Genomic DNA, 20,387 nt, shown 5'->3' with positions numbered 1-20,387 from the left:
TTAGTTCATAAATAAAAGTATGGCTTCTGAAATCAATTTCAATCTGTGGAACATAGAAATTGGTGAAAAGAGAAATCCTCATTTGGTAAGGGAAAGGGAGATCTCATAGCAAACAAAGATTAAAAAAGGTTAAAAAAGAAACCCATCAGGGGGATGAGAAAAAGGTAAAGTCCTCAGATGTTTTCAGTGCAATAAAGTAGGGCATGTGAAGGCAGTGTTAGTGGTTTATAAAAATGTACTGAGAAGACAGATGTGGCAAAACAGGATTTTCTGGGGGGGGGTTGTTAAAGTGGTAAAGGAAAGCACAGTTGAAGCAAAAGAGCAGTAAAAGAATGCACAGCCTGGTCAGGGCTTGGTTGGTAAGAAAATCTTTAAAGGATTTGCTTGCATGGGTAAGGTTCCCTCATGTGTACCAGGAGAACTGAGTAAAGAAATTAAGATTTTAAGAGATGCAGGAGCAAGTCAATTTTTAGTGGTGAGAGATGAGAAGATGTGCACATCAGGAGTGCTGCCAGAAAAGATTTGACACACAGACCAATACTGTAGTCTCTGGACTCTGACTGACCAATTTCATTTAATTAATTTCAGTGGTCCTCTCAACTCTAAAAAATAATTCAAATGGACTACATTTAGTTGATTGATTAGGTGCATTCCTAATTGCAAAAAGTACAAATAGAATTCCTTTATCTCATTCCTCTGGATACTCTCGACTATAGGCCCTCAACATGGTCATGAAAATTTGATGCAACTGTTCTAATGCTCCCTATGATTCTGGATGATATGCAGTTGATTTAAATTGTTTCATTCCTAAGCTATGTATAATTTCCTTGAATAACATTGATGTAAGTTTGATCCTTGATCCGATTATATCTCAATGGATAGTCCATACCAAGTAAAAAAAAATTGAGAAACTTTCTACAATCCTTTTAGTTGTGATACTCTGTGATGGAATGGCTTCCAGAAATCTAGTAGACACATCCATTATGGTCAACAAATACTGATTTCCACTTTTTGTTTTAGAGAGGGGTCATACAAAATCAATTAAAACTCAATTAAGATCAATTATGCAATCAATTTATAAAACATTCATCAGATGCTGGAATGGGTATTAAGAGTGTTGGTTTAATCACTGTTTGAGGTTTTCCTATTACCTGACAAGTGTGACATGTCCGGCAAAATTCAACCACATCTTTATGTGGAATTCCTACTGAGAAGAGTAGTGTCCCATTATCTAAGGTGAGGCTAGAGAGTCCAGTGAAAAGTGAAGTGGTGGTAGGAGTGATACAGAAATTCTCTGTTTGGAAATTATAGCTTATCTTTGGTAATGATATAGCTGGATCTCAGGTGGGAGTAATGCCAACAGTGGTTGAAAAGCCAGTGGAAAATCAGACAACTGAAGTGTTACAGGAAGTATATCCTGGGATTTTTCCTGACTGTAGATCACAAAGGTCACAAGGTTTAAACAGTAGGAGAAATCAAAGAGTAAAGATAAGGGAATTGAAAGTAAATTTTCAGAAACTATTTTTGATCAAACGGTTGAGAAGAAGAAAGAACAGGCAGAGGACAAAGTGGATACTTTTAGTTCAGTGAAGTTAGCTGAATTACAACAGAGAGATAAAAAATAAAGCAGTTGTATCAAAAAGCATACACCGAGGAAGAATCTGAGCGTATCCCAGAATGTTACTATATTCAAAATGAAGTCTTGATAAGAAAATGGAGACCATCACATATTCGAGTGGATGGAAAATGGGCAGAGCTCATCAAGTTATATTACCAGTGGGTTATCAAAAGGAGGTGTTGCAGGTAGCACATGAGTTACCAGGAGGAGGTCATTTGGGAGTAAAGAAAACTCAAGCCAAAATACAAAAACATTTTTCTTGGCCCAGACTGCATAAAGATGTGGTTGAATTTTGCCGGACATGTCACACTTGTCAGGTAATAGGAAAACCTCAAACAGTGATTAAACCAACACTCTTAATACCCATTCCAGCATCTGATGACTGTTTTATAAATTGATTGCATAATTGATCTTAATTGAGTTTTAATTGATTTTGTATGACCCCTCTCTAAAACAAAAAGTGGAAATCAGTATTTGTTGACCATAATGGATGTGTCTACTAGATTTCTGGAAGCCATTCCATCACAGAGTATCACAACTAAAAGGATTGTAGAAAGTTTCTCAATTTTTTTTTACTTGGTATGGATTATCCATTGAGATATAATCGGATCAAGGATCAAACTTACATCAATGTTATTCAAGGAAATTATACATAGCTTAGGAATGAAACAATTTAAATCAACTGCATATCATCCAGAATCATAGGGAGCATTAGAACAGTTGCATCAAATTTTCATGACCATGTTGAGGGCCTATAGTCGAGAGTATCCAGAGGAATGAGATAAAGGAATTCTATTTGTACTTTTTGCAATTAGGAATGCACCTAATCAATCAACTAAATGTAGTCCATTTGAATTATTTTTTAGAGTTGAGAGGACCACTGAAATTAATTAAATGAAATTGGTCAGTCAGAGTTCAGAGACTACAGTATTGGTCTGTGTGTCAAATCTTAGAGGGGAGATAGAATAGAGCAGGTGAATTGGCTGGACAGCTTTTAAAGGTAACACAGCGTATAATGAAACTCGGAGCTGGGACTGAGTAGTTTCTATTGAAATTTCGTACCAAATTTTAGCAGTGTGTTTGCTCCACTGACTAATTGGTGAAGAAATGCAGAAATTTTCAGTGGAAGAGGAGTGTCAGAAGGCATTTGGCATATAATGAAACTTGGATCAAAATTTTGTGGTTTTGATCATGGAGATAAGGTGTATTACTACCAATGATCGGTGAACCTTTGAAAGCAAGGCTTAATGGCCTTTATCAAATCAAAGTTGGGTGACGTGAATTATTTGATAAGAATGCTAGAAGGAAAATTCACAGGGTGTATCATTTGAATATGCTCAAAAGATATTTTGATAGGGAAGGAAAGCAAAAGGGAATGTGTAGCTTGTTACAACTCAGAATGAAGAACCAAATCCAGATGATTCTAAAATTGATTTTCCTCAAATAGATTGGATAATGAGGAAGTTCTCAGAAATTGGAATAAATTATTGAGTTGCCTTCCAAAGAAAGATCAAAATGACCTGAAAGAATTATTACAGTCACGTGGAGATATATGTTGGAATAAGCTGGGAAGTACTGAACTGATTATGCAGATGTAGATATAGGAAATGCTGTTCAAATTAAGCAACATCCTTATCAGCTTAACCCTCTAAAATTAGAACAAGTTCAAAAAGAGATCGAAAGCAAGCTCAGAGAAGACATGATTGAAGTGAGTTGCACTGAGTGGAGCTCACTCAGTGATGGTTCCAAAACCAGATGGTGCCAACGATTGTGTGTAGACTATCAAAATATCAATGCAATTACAAAATCCAATTCATACCCTATTCTATGATTGGAAGATTGTGTTCAGAAGATGGGACAAGCAACTTATACTTCTAAGCCGGACTTACTTAGAGGATACTGGCAGGTAACTTTATCCGAAACAGCGAAGGAAATTTCGGCTTTCGTGACACTGAGTGGGCGTTACCAGTTTAAAATCATGCCATTTGATATGAAGAATGCACCAGCCACATTTCAAAGATTAACCAATAAGGTAGTTTCGGGATTACCCAATCGTGTGGTGTACATAGACGATCTGGTGATTTTTAGTCACACATGGAAGGAACATTTGGAGCATCTAGTGGAATTGTTCCATCAACTTCAAGTGGCGGGCTTGGTGATAAACTTGGTCAAGAGTGAGTTTGCAAAATCCCAGGTCACATTCCTTGGCAATATCATTAGACATGGACAAATTGCCTCATGGGATGAGAAAACAAAGGTTACCGGGGAGTTTCCCATATCACTGATGATGAGGGAAGTGCTATGATTCCTGGGACTGAGTAGTTTCTGTTGAAATTTCATACCAAATTTTAGCAGTGTGTTTGCTCCACTGACTAATTGGTGAAGAAGTGTAGAAAATTTCAGTGGAAGGGCAGTGTCAGAAGGCATTTGACAGCCTGAAATTTGTGTTGAACACTGCTCCAATGTTAACAACACCTAATTACACAAAACCGTTTAAGATGGCTATTGATGTGAGTGATGTGGGTGTACTGCTGTACTCTTGCAAGAAGACGAGAGTACAGAAAGACCTAGTGGGCATTTCTCTTGAAAGTTGAATATTCATCAAAAGAAATGTTCCACCATTGAGAAACAGACCTTGACTTTGATGTTGGTGTTGCAATATTTCAACATTTATGTTGCTAGTAACGTAACTGAGACAACTTTGTATACTGGTCATAACCCCGTAACATTTTTGGAAAAAATTAAGGATAAAAATACCGGACTGTTTAGAAGGAGTTTGTTGGTATAGCCATTCAATTTGAAAATTATACACATGACAGGATGACAGAACATAATTGCCAATGCGTTCTCACGACTTTGATGAAGGAAAACAGTGTTTGGTGGCGGAATAAACGGACTGAGATGGGCTGTAGTATTGAATGTTTGCATGCTTAGGTTTAGTGATTTTATATATATGTGTGTATATATATATGGTGTTGCCACAGTGGTACAAAAATGTCTGCTTCAAAAGTAGTGGGTAAACAGGTTTTAGCTGACTGAGTGTTTTTTTTAGTTAGGCACATGAGTGGGTGGAAGCAGGCTCACACAGACCCAGGGTTTTAGTTTTGTTTTCAGTTGGGGTTTGAAGTTAGCTGTAGAAACTGATAGATACAACTCTCTCTGCTGCTGCAAAAAGCTTGAGCTCTCTCTCTGCTGCTAGATTGATTGTTTCAATGTTCCTTTCTACTGGACTGGAGGTAGCACATGAGGATAATCAGTTTTGCTGAATTTGCCTTTGCCAAGGATATGTTTATGGGATGCTGTTATATTAGAACAGTCGATGATTAGTAGTTAAATAATGTATTATCTTATTAACTATTTTAATGGAGTTAAAGTTATGCCAATTCTAATTTTTGTTTGTATTTTAACTGTGTTGTCAGAATAAAGCTTGTTTTGCTTGAAGCCTAGTAATCAACCAATCAAATCACATCTGGAACGCAGCACCTTACACTTGCCTTGAAATAAAAGCTAGCCTACACCCTATCTCCTTGACATATGTTGAGAGGGTTTGGTCTGGTCCAAAACAGGCAACTTATCAAAGACCTTATGGAAATCCAAACAAATCACATCCATTGGCGCTCCTTTTCCTAATTTGCCTATTTCCTCCTCAAAGAATTTTATCAGATTTGTCAGGTCTGATCTCCCCTTGAGTTTTGAATCAAATTCTATGTCTGTGCCCTCCATGTAGTCAACAAATAATTTCAAGCATTTGACATTCTGTATTCAATCTTCTGTAGACAGATTGAATGGTGCTAATTTACCCAGAAGAGGCATTTGACTGTTATCTTCTTTGAAGGTGGACTTATCTGGCTTTTTGTTCTGCTATGTGAGTTGCTGTCCTCTATCTTGTCACCAGTGCAATGATTTCAAAGCTTGGCTGTGACGTTTAATGTAGGAAACATAACAATTTAATATGACTAATAACACTAATTAACAGAGTACATGCCTAGCACCTCTACTGAATTGCTAATAAGTCTCACACACCTCCCGCAGATTCACCACTCAATGCCTGATGGGCTAGCAAGGTTACATGACCCCTGCCTCAGTGCTCATATTCAAAAGTGATCAATTACTACACTTCACTATTGCTGCTTCAAAATTCCAGCACTCTCTCCATTACAGTATGGCTAGCGTACTTATAACAAATGGACTGCAGCATGTCAAGAAGGCTCACTGTTACTTTTTCAAGAGTAATTAGTGTTGGCTAATACATTTTGGCCTAGCCATTAAAGCCCACATTCCATATTAAAATAAAAAACACTATTCATATAATGTGAAATATTGGAAATGAACAATAGTACAAATGACGACACCTTATAGAATTATAATGCCATACTTAATGGTATTACCAATGATCTGATAACAAAAACAAGGAAGATCCATATGATGATATAGCATAACCAGGCTACTAAGACAGATGAAAGCAAAATACAAACAGAAATCTGAAACAAATGCAGAAAAGGCTAGAGGAACTCAGCAGGTTGGACAGCATCTGTGGAGAGAGAAACACAGTTAATGCTTCAAGTCCAGTTTGACTTTCCTTCAAAACTGAAAGAGCTGGAAAATGGAAAATTTTATGTTGTTAACAGAGCGGGAGGAAGCACAAGTAGAACAGATGGTGAGGGTGCCAGAGCAAAAGACAAGGTAGAGATAATGGTGGTAAATGACTAATAGAGATGTAAAATAGAAGAGCGAACAGGATGTCTGACATTCATGTTCTTATCTGTCAGCCAGGACTCCCTGATTGGACTAGATTAACAGTTCCAATCAGGGAACTCATATTCTATGCGGTCCACCAGTCTGACCTCATTATAATCACTACAAGCATGACATATCCATTGTTTGTAATGTTATAAAATAAATAAATGTTCCATATTTAATATCAATCTTTACTGTTGTTACTTTTTACTTAAGATTTTAGTTTTAGTTTTTACTTTATTCCACTGCAACCGTTTTCGTTTTGGGTCCAAATCGACTAACATGTTAATCCCCATAAAACAAGCAAAGGACATGTAAAGCCCAACCCCATGATGTCTAGGAGATGAAATTTGTTATATTTACAATTTTTGTTAAAAATTTACTTTACATGTGTATACACATTGATAATTTTTCCCATCTATGCTCCTTATCATTATGTACATCTGAACTCAATATAACCTGGTATTCAAGCTGACTATAATTGGATTTGTTCTATTTATAAAAAGGACTATAAGATAACTTTATGGAATTTTTCAAAATTATAAAGTAAATTGATATATTTGCTCCAGACAAATCATTCACAATGTTGAAAGGTTTCAAATCTAGGTGACATCATTTTAAAACACAGGAAATTACAGCTGTAAATAAAACATTGAGGAAAGTATTATTTCACACAAAGATTAATAGACGCATTGAATAATTACTGGAGCAGTCTACTGAAGTAAAGACTGCAGTGTAAATGGGTTCAGGTGACATGGTTTAACTTTCTGAAGTAGAGGCATTGTGTATATCATAAGTAGTAAGAAGAAAGGATTCAGCTCAATCCAAAAGGCAGAGACTTTATGGGCCAATGCCCTTTTTCCTACCCCTAAACTTTACTTTGAGGCTTATATACAAGAATTATGACATGGAAAAATCCATAATACATCTGGGGTTTGCATATGTCAGATATGCATTCAAATGGAGCTGACTGCATAAAAATAAGCCTATTGGTTTCTAAATTACATCATGACTGACTCCAGGAAAATATTCTGAAATAGTCTGGACCTGGATTTCAGCTGCTTTTGGATTCTAACAATATTTAATTTAAAGGTTGCCCATGGCAGAATACAAATGTTAAAATGCTAGCATTTTTAATCGGCTATTTCAGTAGGCATCTTGTATTTTGTTTAAGTAATAAAATATTGCTATTTTACTCATTAGGTTTTTACACACATGCTACAGATGTCTGAATCCTTTCGTCCAAAATTCCTGCATGACTAGGTAACTTAGTCTAGAACACTTCCTCTGAAAAGGATTCAGAGCAAACTTTAGTCTGCTGTTTGCACACTATTTGCATTTTTAAAAAATCACATATCAGATATATATGTCAGATTTCATATAGTTTGTGTGCACATTCAAACACAATCCAGCAGTCACATTGCAGAACTATACATGTTGTGAACACACATTAGGCCCTGATTCATAATCTATGCAATTTTTCATTGATTCATTTTAATGGACAGGAAAACATTAATGCACATCGAGCCCTGCATCCAAATTCCTGATATGCTCTACTGTCACTCAATGCTCTGGTATTTTCATGTAATAACTTATAAAAATGTAAACAACCAAATCTGCCCTCTCTGTTCACCATATAATAACACCAGTTAAAGTAAATAGAGGGGACTGGGTTCAGTTGCATGGAAAACTATAGAAAAAGTTAAAGTGGTGGGGGGAGGGCTAAGCAGAGGTCATTGAAGTTTCCGGAACAAGTAATAGGACAGAGAGCATGAAAAGGGTCAGAAATATAACTTAAGGCACAGCAGACGAGAAGTCAACTATGCAAAGGAGAGGCAGTCAATGCAGAACTGAGGATGTTGTAGTTAAATGCATGCAGTATACGAAACAAGATAAATGAGCATCTCGCGCAGATTTAAATTGGTGGATATGATGCTGTGGATATCATGGAGACATGGCTGCAAGGATATCAGGGCAGAGAACTAAATATCCAAGGATTACACATGCTATTGAGAGGACAAGCAGATGGGGAGGGAGTGGGGTTGCCTTGTTAGTAAGAAATGAAATTAAATCAATGGTAAGAAGTGATATAGATTCAGAAGGTGTAGAATCTGAGTGGGTACAGTTGACAAACTGCCAAAGGAAAAAGACGCTAATGGGAATTGTGCACAGGCATTGAACAGTAATCAAAATGATGACCAGAAAATAAATCAAGAGTTAGACAAGGCGTGTAAAGGAGGCACTATTACAATAATCATGGGAAATTTCAATGTTCAGATGGGTGGGGAAAGTCATGTTGGTTGTGGATCCTAAGAAAAGGGATTAGTGGAATGTCTATGAGAATTCTTTTGGAGCAGCCTGTGGTAGGGCCCATTAAGGAACAGGTAATTCTGGATTTGGTGATGTGTAATGTGGCAGACTTGATTAGGGAGCTTAAGGTGAAGGAACCTCAAGGGGGCAGTGACCATAATAAAATAGAATTCACTTGCAGTTGGAGATGGAAAAGGTTGAATCAGATATAACAGTATTACAATTGAGCAAAGGTAACTGCCAAGACATGACGAAGGAGCTGGCCAGTTGATTGGAGGGGAAGCCTAGCAGGGAAGATGATGGAGTAGCATTGGCAGGATTTTCTGGTGGTAATTCAGGAGGAACAGCAGAAATTCATTCCAAAGAAGAAGAAATACACTAAGGGGAGGGCAAGGCAACCATGGCTGACAAAGGAAGTCTGGGACAACATAAAAGCAAACAAAAAGCATATGTGGTGAAGAATAGTGGGAAGCCAGAGGATTGGGTAGCCTTTAAAAATCAGCAGAGGACAACTAAAAAAAAGCAATAAGGGGGAGAAAATGAAATGTGAGCTTAAGCTAGATTGTAGTATTAAAGGATAATGCAAGGCACTTTTTTAGATATATAAAAGGTAAGACAGAGGCAAGAGCAGACTTTGGACTATTGGAAATTGAGGCTGGAGGTGTAGTAATGGGGAAAAAAAAAGTGGTGGAGGAATTGAATAGGCACTTTACATCAGTCATCATGGTGGAAGACATTAGTAGCATACCAGAACCTCAAGAGAGTCGGGGCAGGGTGGAGTACAGTGACCATGATGAAGGAGAAGTTGCTGGGGAAGCTGGAAGATCTGAAAATAGATAAATCACCCTGGTCAGATGAATTACACCCCAGGGTTCTGAAAGAGTTGGCTGAGGAGATTGTGTGGAAGCATTGACAAATATTAGCATTCATTTCAAGAGGGCTAGGAGCCAAGATCAGAGAGGTACAGCTGAGGCTGTATAAAGCTCATAAGGCTGGAATACTGCGAGCAGTTTTGGGCCCTGTATCTAAGGAAGGATGCACTGACATTGTAGGGGGCCCAGAGCAAGTTTACAATAATAATCCCTGAGATGCCGCATTTGTTATATGAGGAGAGGTTGAGGACTCTGGGTCTTTATTTGATGGATGAGGGGGGATCTGATTGAAATTTACAGATTACTGAGAGGCCTGGATAGAGTGGATGTGAAGAAGATGTTTCCACTAGTAGAAGAGGCTAGTATCCGAGTGCACAGCCTCAGAGTGAAGGGGTGAAGTTTAGAGCTAAGATGAGGAAGAAATTATTCAGCCACAGGGGGGTGAATTTGTGGAACTCATTGCCACAGAAGGCTGTTGAAATAACTGCACAGAGGCCGGTATCTCGTTGCCAAGTCACCCTTCATTTACCTGTGCACAGTACACAGGCTGTGGCCAGCCAGCTTGGAGTCAATTGCCTGAACTGAGGAGATTCTAATCTCCTGGTTATATTGGTCAGCCAGTGCTTTCCTGATTGATTGGGGTTGTTAGCCTGGGCCAACGACCTTGTAGTCAACCTAGTTCAATCACTACATCCCTTGCCCTCCCAAGTCTGGGAATGTAGGCCTGGTTTTTGCTTGTGGCATTTCCTGCGACGTTTTCATCCCAAATCCAATTTCTCTGATTTGGACTCTGACATGGGCAATATGTACTGGACCGTAGGCCTCTTGTGTCCACAGCGTCTCGGGAGAGTTTGCTCCTCTTGCTCTGGCAGTAATGGTATCAAGGCTGCATCCATCTCGGGCTTGAGGTTTCCTTGACACTAGGTGGAAGGGGAGAACCTACGGTTTCCAACAGGCCTTCTGGCTGTTCTGAGGGGCCAGGTATGTTTTGTTCCTGCCCTGTTTGTGAGGTAACCTACCCGAATTTTGTCAGTGATGGGATCTGACCTCATGCCAACCTCGTCTCGTTCCCATACAAAGCCATTTCCATGGTTCCAGCATCTAATTTCATCCCTTGAATTAAACTGTCTCTCTCGCAAAGGAGTGGGTAAAGGTCAGCCTGGGTAAATGAATAGGTGCTATTGGGGATCATTAGTGGCTGACAATGGGTTGTATATGATATCAGCCCAGGTGATGACAAGGCCTGGTATGTGGGAGTTGGGGTAAGGACATGGGAGAAAGTGCTTCAGGCCCTAAAATTATTGAACTCAATATTGAATCCAGGAGGCTGACGGGTTCCCAAGCAAGAAAGGTGTTCTTCCAGCTTGCGCTGAGCTTTGCTGAGGCACTGTAGCAAGCACAAGACAGAGATGTTCACCAGGGAAGACAATAGTATATTGAAATGGAAGTACAGGGTAATTTTTTTGTGGACAGAATGTAGGTTTCTGCAAAGCAGTCACCCAGTCAGTGTCTTGTCTCCCAGTCTAGACGAGACCACATTGTGAGCAGCGAATACAATAGACTAGATTGAGTGAAGTCCAGGTAAATTGCTGCTTCATCTGTAAGGTGTGTCTGGAGCCTTGGATAATGAGGAGGGAGGAGCTAAAAAGGCAGGTGTTAACCTTCAGCAATTGCATAGGAAGGTGCCACGGGGACGTGGAGAGATGTTGGGAGTGGAGGGGGAGGGAATGGTCTGTGCGGAAGGCTGACAAGGGAGGGGAGGGTAACATGTGTGTGGTGGTGGCATCAACTGGAGGTGGCGAAAATGGCGGCTAATGATCCTTTGGATATTGATGCTGGTGGGATGGTACATGAGGATGAGAGGGGCCCTTATGCTTTTGTGGGGGTGAAGAGAGAGTGTGAGGTCTGAAGTGCAAGAGATGGACCTTATACCACTGAATGCCCTGTCAACCATGATGGTGGGGAAACCTCGGTTGAGGAATAAGATCAACATTTGGGAGGCCTACTTGTTGAAGGAGATGGAGGAACTGGAGATTGGAATAGAGTCTTCAGAATCTCTACAGAATAGAAATCTTTTTGCCCTCTGTACTTCCTATTCACTTAATCAGAATGCCTCACCAATTTCATTGATTGAGGACAGACAACGTCCTGACTGATTTTGGTGCAAGTCCCCAACTGACTTACTGCCAGACTAGTTGCACATGACCTGCAAGGCCACTGTGGCTAAATCCTTGAATGGAGATAAGACAGTGCCCTCGAACGACTGCAGTGGCATCCTCTGACAATAGACACCCACCCTCTAAATGAATCAAGTACAACATCCCTTAGACATTCAGACATGGACATTTAGCAGATGAATAGGTGTGACACAGATCCTGTGCAAACTAGCTAGCAGGAGTATTCACAGATTCCTTAACTTCTCTTTACTCCAATGTGAGGTTCTCACCTGCTTCAAGGAGACCACTATCATCCCAATGCTATAGAAAAATCAGGCAACGGGCATTAATTACTATTGCCTGGTGGCTCTGACATCCAACATTATAAAGTGCTTTGAGAGGTTAGTAATGGCATATATTAACTTCAGCCTCCCAGATTACCTTGATCCACTAGAGTTCACCTACCATCGCAATAGGTCCACAGAAGAAGCCATTTCCCTTGCCCTACATTCATCCCTGGAACATCTGGCTAACAAGGGCAGCTATGTCAATCTCCTACATGTTGACTTTAGCTCCACCTTCAACACCATATTTCCAACCAAACTCATCTTCAAACTCCAACAAGGATAGGCCGCAACATCTCCTTCATGATAATCCTCAACACCGGTGGCCCGCAAAGGCTGAATACTTAGCTGCTTACTATACTTCTTGTACACTCACGACTGTGTGGCTGAATGCAGCTCTAACTCCATTTACAAATTTGCTGATGATACCATCTTAGTGGGTCAGATCTCAAATAACGACAAGACAGGGTACAGGAAAGAGATAGAGAGCTTAGTGACATGGTGTAAGACACAATCTCTCCCTCAATGTCAGCAAAATGAAAGAGCTAGTCATTGACTTCAGGAAGTAAAGTGGACGACACGTCCCTGTCTGTATCAATGGTGCTGATGTATAGATGGTCGAGAGCTTCAATCTCCAGGGAGTAAATATCAGAAACAATCTGTCCTGGTCCATCCACTTCAATGCTACAGTCAAGAATGTACACCAATGCCTCTAGTTCCACTGAAGCCTAAGGAAATTCAGCATTCTACAATGACTGTTACCAATTTCTATAGATGCACCATCGAAAGCATCCTATCTGGATACATCACAGCTTGGTATGGCAACTGCTCTGCTGAAGACCGCAAGAAATTACAGAGAGTTGTGAATGCAGCCCAGTCCATCACGAAAACCAGCCTTCTTTCCATTGACTCCCTCCATACTTACTGCTGCCTTGGGAAAGCAGCCAACATAATCAAAGACCCCTCCCACCCTGGTTATCCTCTCTCCACCCTCTTTCATTGGGCTGCAGGTACAAAAGTTTGAAAACATGTACCAACAGATTCAAGAACAGCTTCTTCTCCACTGTTATCAGACTTATGAATGAACCTCTCATATATTAGAGTTGATCTTTCTCTGCACCTTCTCTGTAGCTGTAACACTATTTTCTGTGAAAGTAGGAACTGCAGATGCTGGAGAATCTGAGATAACAAGGTGTAGAGCTGGATGAACACAGCAGGCCAAGCAGCATCAGAGGAGCAGGAAAGCTGATGTTTCGGGCCTATACCTGAAACTTTTCTGAAGAAGTGTCTAGGCCCGAAACGTCAGCTTTCCTGCTCCTTTGATGCTGCTTGGCCTGCGGTGTTCATCCAGCTCTACACCTTGTTATCTCGCACTATTTTCTGCATTCTGTTCTATTACCCTGTTGTACGTATGTAAGGTATGATGTGTCTGCATAGCATGCAAAACAATACCTTTCACTGTATCTCAGTACATGTGACAATAATAAATGAAATAAGCTGCACAAATTTCTGTCTGCTCAAAAAAGCAAGGGAAAAGACAGTTGCCATTTAAGAGGTATTATTGTTAATTAAGTGTATTATTAACAGACCAACTTGCCTCATTAATATTCAGTCTCCCACTTCAAAATCGCCAAAGAACTTTGACATTGGGAAAACTCAACAAACAAACTAGAGTGAGCACCTGGTGGATTCAGCTCTCCACTTGCTACATGCAATCTGTTTAGATGAGGAGAGGTTGTTTTCCCTTTTGGAAGAGTCTAGGATGAGAGGTCATAGTCTTAGAGAAAGGGATTGCACATTTACAACAGAGATAAGGATTATTTTTCTCTCAGAGGCTGGTGAATCTGTAGAATTCTTCCCTGCAGATCCTTGGCAAGCGTGAGTCATTAAGTATATTCAAAGCTGAGATAGACAGGTTTTCAAACATTAAGGGAATCAAGGGTTATGGGAATAAGGCAGGAAAATAAGACAGGACTTTAAGCTAGAAAGTGGGGGGTAAGGGGAAGGTAAAACTTATCCCAGTAGGAAACAAAGCAGCAAGTTAACATCTGTAGGGGTGGATTCATCTGCGTGGAAAAATACGAAAGAAATGACAGGAAAGGAGAACTCAGGAGAGGTTATTAAGGTCTCCAGCACAGACACAATAGGACAGAGTGTTTGGAAAGGGTTAGGAATTAAACTTCAAGCACACTGGACAGATGAATGACAATGAGAAGAGGGACAATTAATACAGGACTGAGGGTGTTATATCTGAATGCACGCAGTATAAGAAATAAGGTAAATGAGAACCGAAAGAACTGTGGATGCTGTAAATCAGGAACAAAAACAAAGTTGTTGGAAAAGCTCAACACGTCTGGCAGCATCCGTGAAGGCAAAAACAGAGTTTCAGGTCCAGTGACCCTTCCTCAGAACTAAGGTAAATGAGCTTGTGGCACAGAGCAAAATTGGCAGGTATGATGTGGTGGGCATCACAGAGACGTGGTTGCAAGGGCATCAGGATTGGGAGCTGAATATCCAAGGATATACATCCCATTGAAAAGATAGGCAGGTGGGCAGAGGGGATGGGATTGCCTTATTCGTAAGAAATGATATTAAATCAATAGTAAGAAATGAAGTAGGGTCAGATGGTGTAGAACCTGTGCGGATAGAATTGAGGAACCGCAAAGGTAAAGAAACCATAGTCAGAGTTATGTACAAGCCTCTCAACAGTAGTCACGAGCTAGTGTGCAAGATACACCAGGAGATAGAAAAGATGTGTAAGAGAGGCAAAGTTACAGGATCATAACGGATTTCAATATGAAGGTGGACGGGGAAAATCAGGATGGCAGTGGATTGCAAGAAAAGGAATTTGTGGAGCAGCTTGTGGTGGAGCCCACTAGGGAACAGGCAATAATGGATTTAGTGTTGAGCAATGAGGCAGACTTGATAAGGGGCCTTAAGGTGAAAGAGGAGGCAGTGATCATAATATGATTGAATTTACTTTGAAGTTTGAGAGGGAGAAGACAGAATCAGAGGTAGTAGTATTATAGCTGAATAAAGGCAACTACAGAGACATGAGGGAGGAGCTGGGCAGAATTGACTGAGAGAGGAGCCTAGCAGGAAAGACAGTGGAACAGCAATGGCAGGAGTTTCTGGGAGTAATTCAGGAGACTAAAGGGAGGACAAGACAACCATGGCTGACAAGGGAAGTCAGGGACAGTATAAAAGCAAAAGAGAAGGCATGAAATGTGGCAAAGGGCAGTGGGAAGCCAGAGGATTTGGAAGCTTACAAAAACCAACTGAGTGCAACAAAAACAGAAATAAGGAGGGAGAAGATTAAATATGAAGGTAAGCTAGCCAGTAATACAAAGGAAGACTGTAAGAGTTTCTTTAGGTAGTTAAAGGGCAAAAGTGATTGAATGGCAGAGCAGACTTGATGGGCTGAATGGCCTAATTTCTGCTCCTATGTCTTATGGTCTTATGGAAAATGGAATTGAAGATTATCAGGTCAGCCATTGTCTCAATGAATGGTGGAGCAGATGGACCAAATAACCTGTTTTTGTGCTCTGATAGCGATGGATTTGGGTTGAACACTGGGCTCAAACACTTCAGGGCATGCTCTATGGGCAGCAGCCACATATATTCCATGTCCACATTGGTATCTGACACATGCCAAACTCCAAGAATCCTCAGGGCACATCTCTGTTCTATTTATAGAATACTTCTGCACTTCAGAGTTACATCTTGGGCTGTGCCAATAACTATCATTTTAATGCTGCAGCTAGGACACTTTGTGCTTAGGGACACATAACCAGCTCATGGACTGGACCTGGCTGCATCTCCAGGCTTTTTGCTTGCTTTCATAGTGTTCACTTACAGTGAGCCTACCTTGATACTCACAGAAACCCTGCCTTGCATTGCCTTATCTTGCCTTTTTGTCCTTTGTCCTTCAGGTAGAGATACCAAAGCCATAGTGCACCTTTCTTACCTTGCCATTTAGTGCAGTCTCAAAACCATGAAGTTTGTCATGGTCGTCAGCAATCCCCAGTCAAGTCAAAGGAGATAGCTTTCATAGAACCATAGAACCCCTACAGTGTGGAAACAGGCCCTTCAGCCCAACAAGTCCACACCAACCCTCAGAGCATCCCACCCAGACCCATTCCCCAAACCCACCTAATCTACACATCCCTGAATACTATGGGCAATTTAGCATGGCCAATCCACCTAGCCTGCACATCTTTGGACTGTGGGAGGAAACTGGAGCACCTGGAGGAAACCCACGCAGACACGGGGAGAATGTACAAACTCCACACAGACAATCGCCTGAGGGTGGATTCAAAACTGGGTCCCTGGCGCTGTGAGGCAGCAGTGTTAACCACTGAGCCACCGTGCCACCCATTTTCATTTAGGAATTCCTAGTACAATAAACCAAGGACGCCTCTGATACCAAACAAACACTCCAGAGGCTGCTTAGGGCAGTCAGAGTCAGGATCTTCTCCACAGAAGGGGTGAGGGGCCGAATGTTGGGCAAGCATAGGGGTGTGGTAGGTAATTAATGAGGCAAGTTTGGTAAGATATGGCAAGGAAACCTGCTGGGCCTCATAAAAAACCCTCCAAAAAACATGGTGTAACATGGACTTAACCAAACAAAATATAACATTCAGCCCTATAATTCAGGCAGGTGAAAGAATATTGAACATCAAATAGGGGCACAGAAAAGGGAAAATGCACATAGCATAAAAACACTTTCTGAAGGCAGAAGGACAAAACTATTAATGATCACTATATATGATGAAACTCACCAAAGCTCCTTAGACAGCACCTTCCAAACTCATAATCAGTATTATCTAAAAGGACAAAGGCAAGAGTACTACCACTGCCTGACATGGAACTGTATTGCTGTTCCTTCAGTATTGCTAGGTCAAAAGCCTGGAACTCCCTCACCAACAACATTGTGAATCTACCTACACCAAATGGATTGCAGCAGTTCAAGGAGGCAGTTCATTGCTACCTTCTCAAGGATAACTAGGGTGGATTGGCACTAAAATACTAGCCCAGCCAACGTGTGCTAAACGAATAAAAATAATTCTGAATGCCTGATTTCTGTTACACAAAATACAAATAAAGCAAGTTTGAAACGTTGGGATGATTTTAATCTTGGCCACAGGATGGAGATGTGCAATTGGGCCATTAGGAACAAGCAGGTTACATATGTAACAAAAACAGAAATTGCCGGGGAAACTCAGCGGGTTTGGCAGCATCTGTTGGGTGAAAGCAGAGTTAATGTTTTGAGTCAGGTGACTCTTCATCAAAATGGTCTGATCAGATCTCAGCATTCACAGTTCAGTTTACTTTTGTGTTCAGATCCAAAATATTTCCTATTAAGAAAAACGACCCATCCAATTTTAACTCAAGACTTAGCAGAGAAATGGATCTGTGGCTAATTTCACAAGGATCTTCCAGTAAGCCTAAAACTTTCCTAAGTGGTATCAGAAAAGGACAAGTGCTCCTATGGGCTCCACAAGGAAAGTCATGGCCTCACTGCCCAAAGCTCAAACTATAAAAATTTTAAAATTAACAGTTAATGTATGGCTGTCAATTTGAACTCTTGGGCTGGATTTGATCTCCAAAAGTAGTCAGTTAACTCTAGTGTGGAGACAAGCTGGAGGAGAAAAAAGAACATTAGCTCAGGAAACTCTTTCTTCAGCACGGTTTGTCCTCTCTCCCCAAAGACCTGTGGCTCCAGACTTAGTCTTCTGAGTCACTTGAGGACACACACATCATAAAATCTGATGGACATCATCCTTATTTCAATGGGCTGACAGTAGAAGTTGAAAAGTAATTTTCCAGGGATTTGTTCTTCTTTATGGGCCCTGGTCTTTTGTCTACTATTTTGCTTATTCCAGAAAATGGCATACTATTGAAACAATGGATATTTGTGGAAGAAGAGACGTTAAGAATGTGTCTGAAGTGTCTAGGCGTGAGGGGTTTGTCTGCCTGGCATTTTTGTATGCTCAGCTTCTTCCGTTTACATTTCCTACAGACGTTTTCAAAACCTCCTCACCATTAATATACCTGGATGCACACAGGTCTACCCAATGTTCACTTGCTGATAGCTGTTCTGCACTCTCTCTGTGACCATACAGAGTTAAGGGGATCGGTCGTACTTAAATAAATCTAGCAATTAAAATAATCCATACTTGCCAAAAACCCCTCAGGGGTAAAATCAATTCCTTTGTCTTAAACTGAGAAAACTGCATCTTTTCAAAACAAAGTCATGGCCATTGCTTTCAATTCGATAAGAATCATAATTATTCCCTATTGAATGCTAAAACTAACCAGAGACTGAGTCTTGTGATCTTTCCAGAAGACTTAAACATCTGTGGACCACATCATGGTTGCAAATTCAAGGTTTTAAAAATGTTGCAGATACAGTTTCAATGATTGTTTTTCATAAATACAACATGCTCATTATTTGATTACCTCTTGACTAAACAGGTCTAACTGTACAGGACATATCTTTAATCTTTTAACTTAATTGAAAACTATTAATTTTGTTGCCAATTACAAGTGTTATTGCCTAATTAAGCAATTGGCATTCTCCTCGTAAAACAAGTGTCCTGTGGTTAACCAGATTTTGACCCCATTCAAACACCACAAAATCTAGAGTTCCAACCAAATGTTTTATATTAAAAAGGTTATGGGTGCAGGTGTTCTGCATATGTAGAAGAGCGTGAGCAGTTACATAAATTTGTACGTAGTTCTATAACACAAAGCCATTGTCGAGTTTCTGCTCACCTAACAATGAAACAGATACCTCATATTTAAAAATTGTACTTCCTTCCATTACTAACTCCCTCATTCAAAACTTTCAGGAATATCTCTTGTAATACAAATACCAGTAAACAGATATATTTCTTATGATTGTACATATGTTAATGGTGCACTTGTTTTTATACACTCGTGGGATGTGGGCCTCTCTGTCTAGGCCAGCATTTATTGCACATTCCTAATTGCCCAGAGGGCAGTTAAGAGTCAACCACATTGCTGTGGGCCTGGAGTCACATGTAGGCCAGACCAGGTAAGGATGGCAGTTTCCTTCCCTTAAGTGCATTAGTAGACCAGATGGGTTTTTCCGACAATCAACAATGGCTTTTCATCATTATTAGACCCTTAAATCAAGGTTTTTCTTTATTGAATTCAAATTCTACCATCCCGTTGCGGAATTTGAGCCCTAGTCCCCAGAACATTAGGAGATGGTAAGAACTGCAGATGCTGAAGTCAGAGCCAATACAGTGTGGAGCTGGAGGAACACAGCAGAACAGGCTGCATCAGAGGAACAGGAAAGTCGATGTTTTGGGTCCTGACAAAGGGTGTACACCTGAAACATTGACTTTCCTGCTCCTCTGATGCTGCCTGACCTGCTGTGTTCCTCCAGTTCCACACTGTATTGCCCGAGAGCTAAAAACAGACTCACAGATTTCTCCTTGAAAACTGACAACACCAATATCCACCACAACTAATCCTCTCCAACTCCAAAAACTGTTCTGTCAAAATTGGGTTTTATGGTTCAGCTATCCACTGGAAAAATAGCACTAAACTCTGTGTGGGATTTTTCATCCTTTTCTGACATGGCATACAAGCAAATATTGCTACCTGATAAAGTTATTTTTATGTCCTTACCTTCAGGTATTTTACCACTTTCTGGATCTGCCAGTACTCAGAAGGTAAGTCAGCATTGGATTCCTGTTGTCTGTTCATATCTTGTTTCTCTTCCTCACTCTCTGTAGAACTTTCACTGAATTCTTCTGATCCATCAGAAACTCTGCAAAATGTAAATGACTAAGCAGCTAAAAATAGGATCCTGTTAACTCTTACACTACTAGGCTCTTATGCCACAATAAATTATTGGTTTATATAGGGTTAATTATAAATGATACAAAACATTTATGTAGTCATAGTTATACAGAATGTAATTTAACAATAAAATTTATAATTTTAATATAATTTAATAATGATGTGTTGAAAATTGGGGTCACCTTTAAAACAATTCTTTTAGTATTTCATATTTAGTATTTTTGGCATAACTTGAGTGTTACAGCAGTAGCCAGCCTTTCAACAAATTTAAAAAGATCTCTAGCATAAGGTTATGTGAATCACCTAGATCATAACATTCCATTAGAATGACATAAAATGTTTACTGGGTTCCATACTGCTCTAGTTTCAATGCAGTAACTAGGAGAATGGGATAAAAACCAAAAGAACTGCAGATGCTGTAAATCAGGAACAAAAACAAAGTTGCTGGAAAAGCTCAGCAGGTCTGGCAGCATCTGTGGAGGAGAAAACAGAGTTAACGTTTCGGGTCCGGTGA

At 40.2% G+C, this 20,387-nt stretch overlaps 1 protein-coding gene across 1 annotated transcript in view; it reads right to left on the bottom strand.

Moving 5' to 3' along the window:
- odad2 (outer dynein arm docking complex subunit 2) overlaps positions 1-20,387 on the bottom strand; it is a 152,125-nt gene that overhangs the window by 120,863 nt on the left and 10,875 nt on the right. The window contains exon 2 of the mRNA XM_048606859.1: positions 19,700-19,858. Coding sequence (XP_048462816.1) covers positions 19,700-19,858 — 159 coding nt within the window. The remainder of the gene's footprint in view (positions 1-19,699; positions 19,859-20,387) is intronic.

This window comes from Rhincodon typus, chromosome 2 (assembly GCF_021869965.1).
Source record: "Rhincodon typus isolate 14 chromosome 2, sRhiTyp1.1, whole genome shotgun sequence".
In the NCBI taxonomy this organism is placed as follows: Eukaryota; Metazoa; Chordata; class Chondrichthyes; order Orectolobiformes; family Rhincodontidae; genus Rhincodon; species Rhincodon typus.
This window is presented reverse-complemented; position numbering and strand designations above follow the sequence as displayed.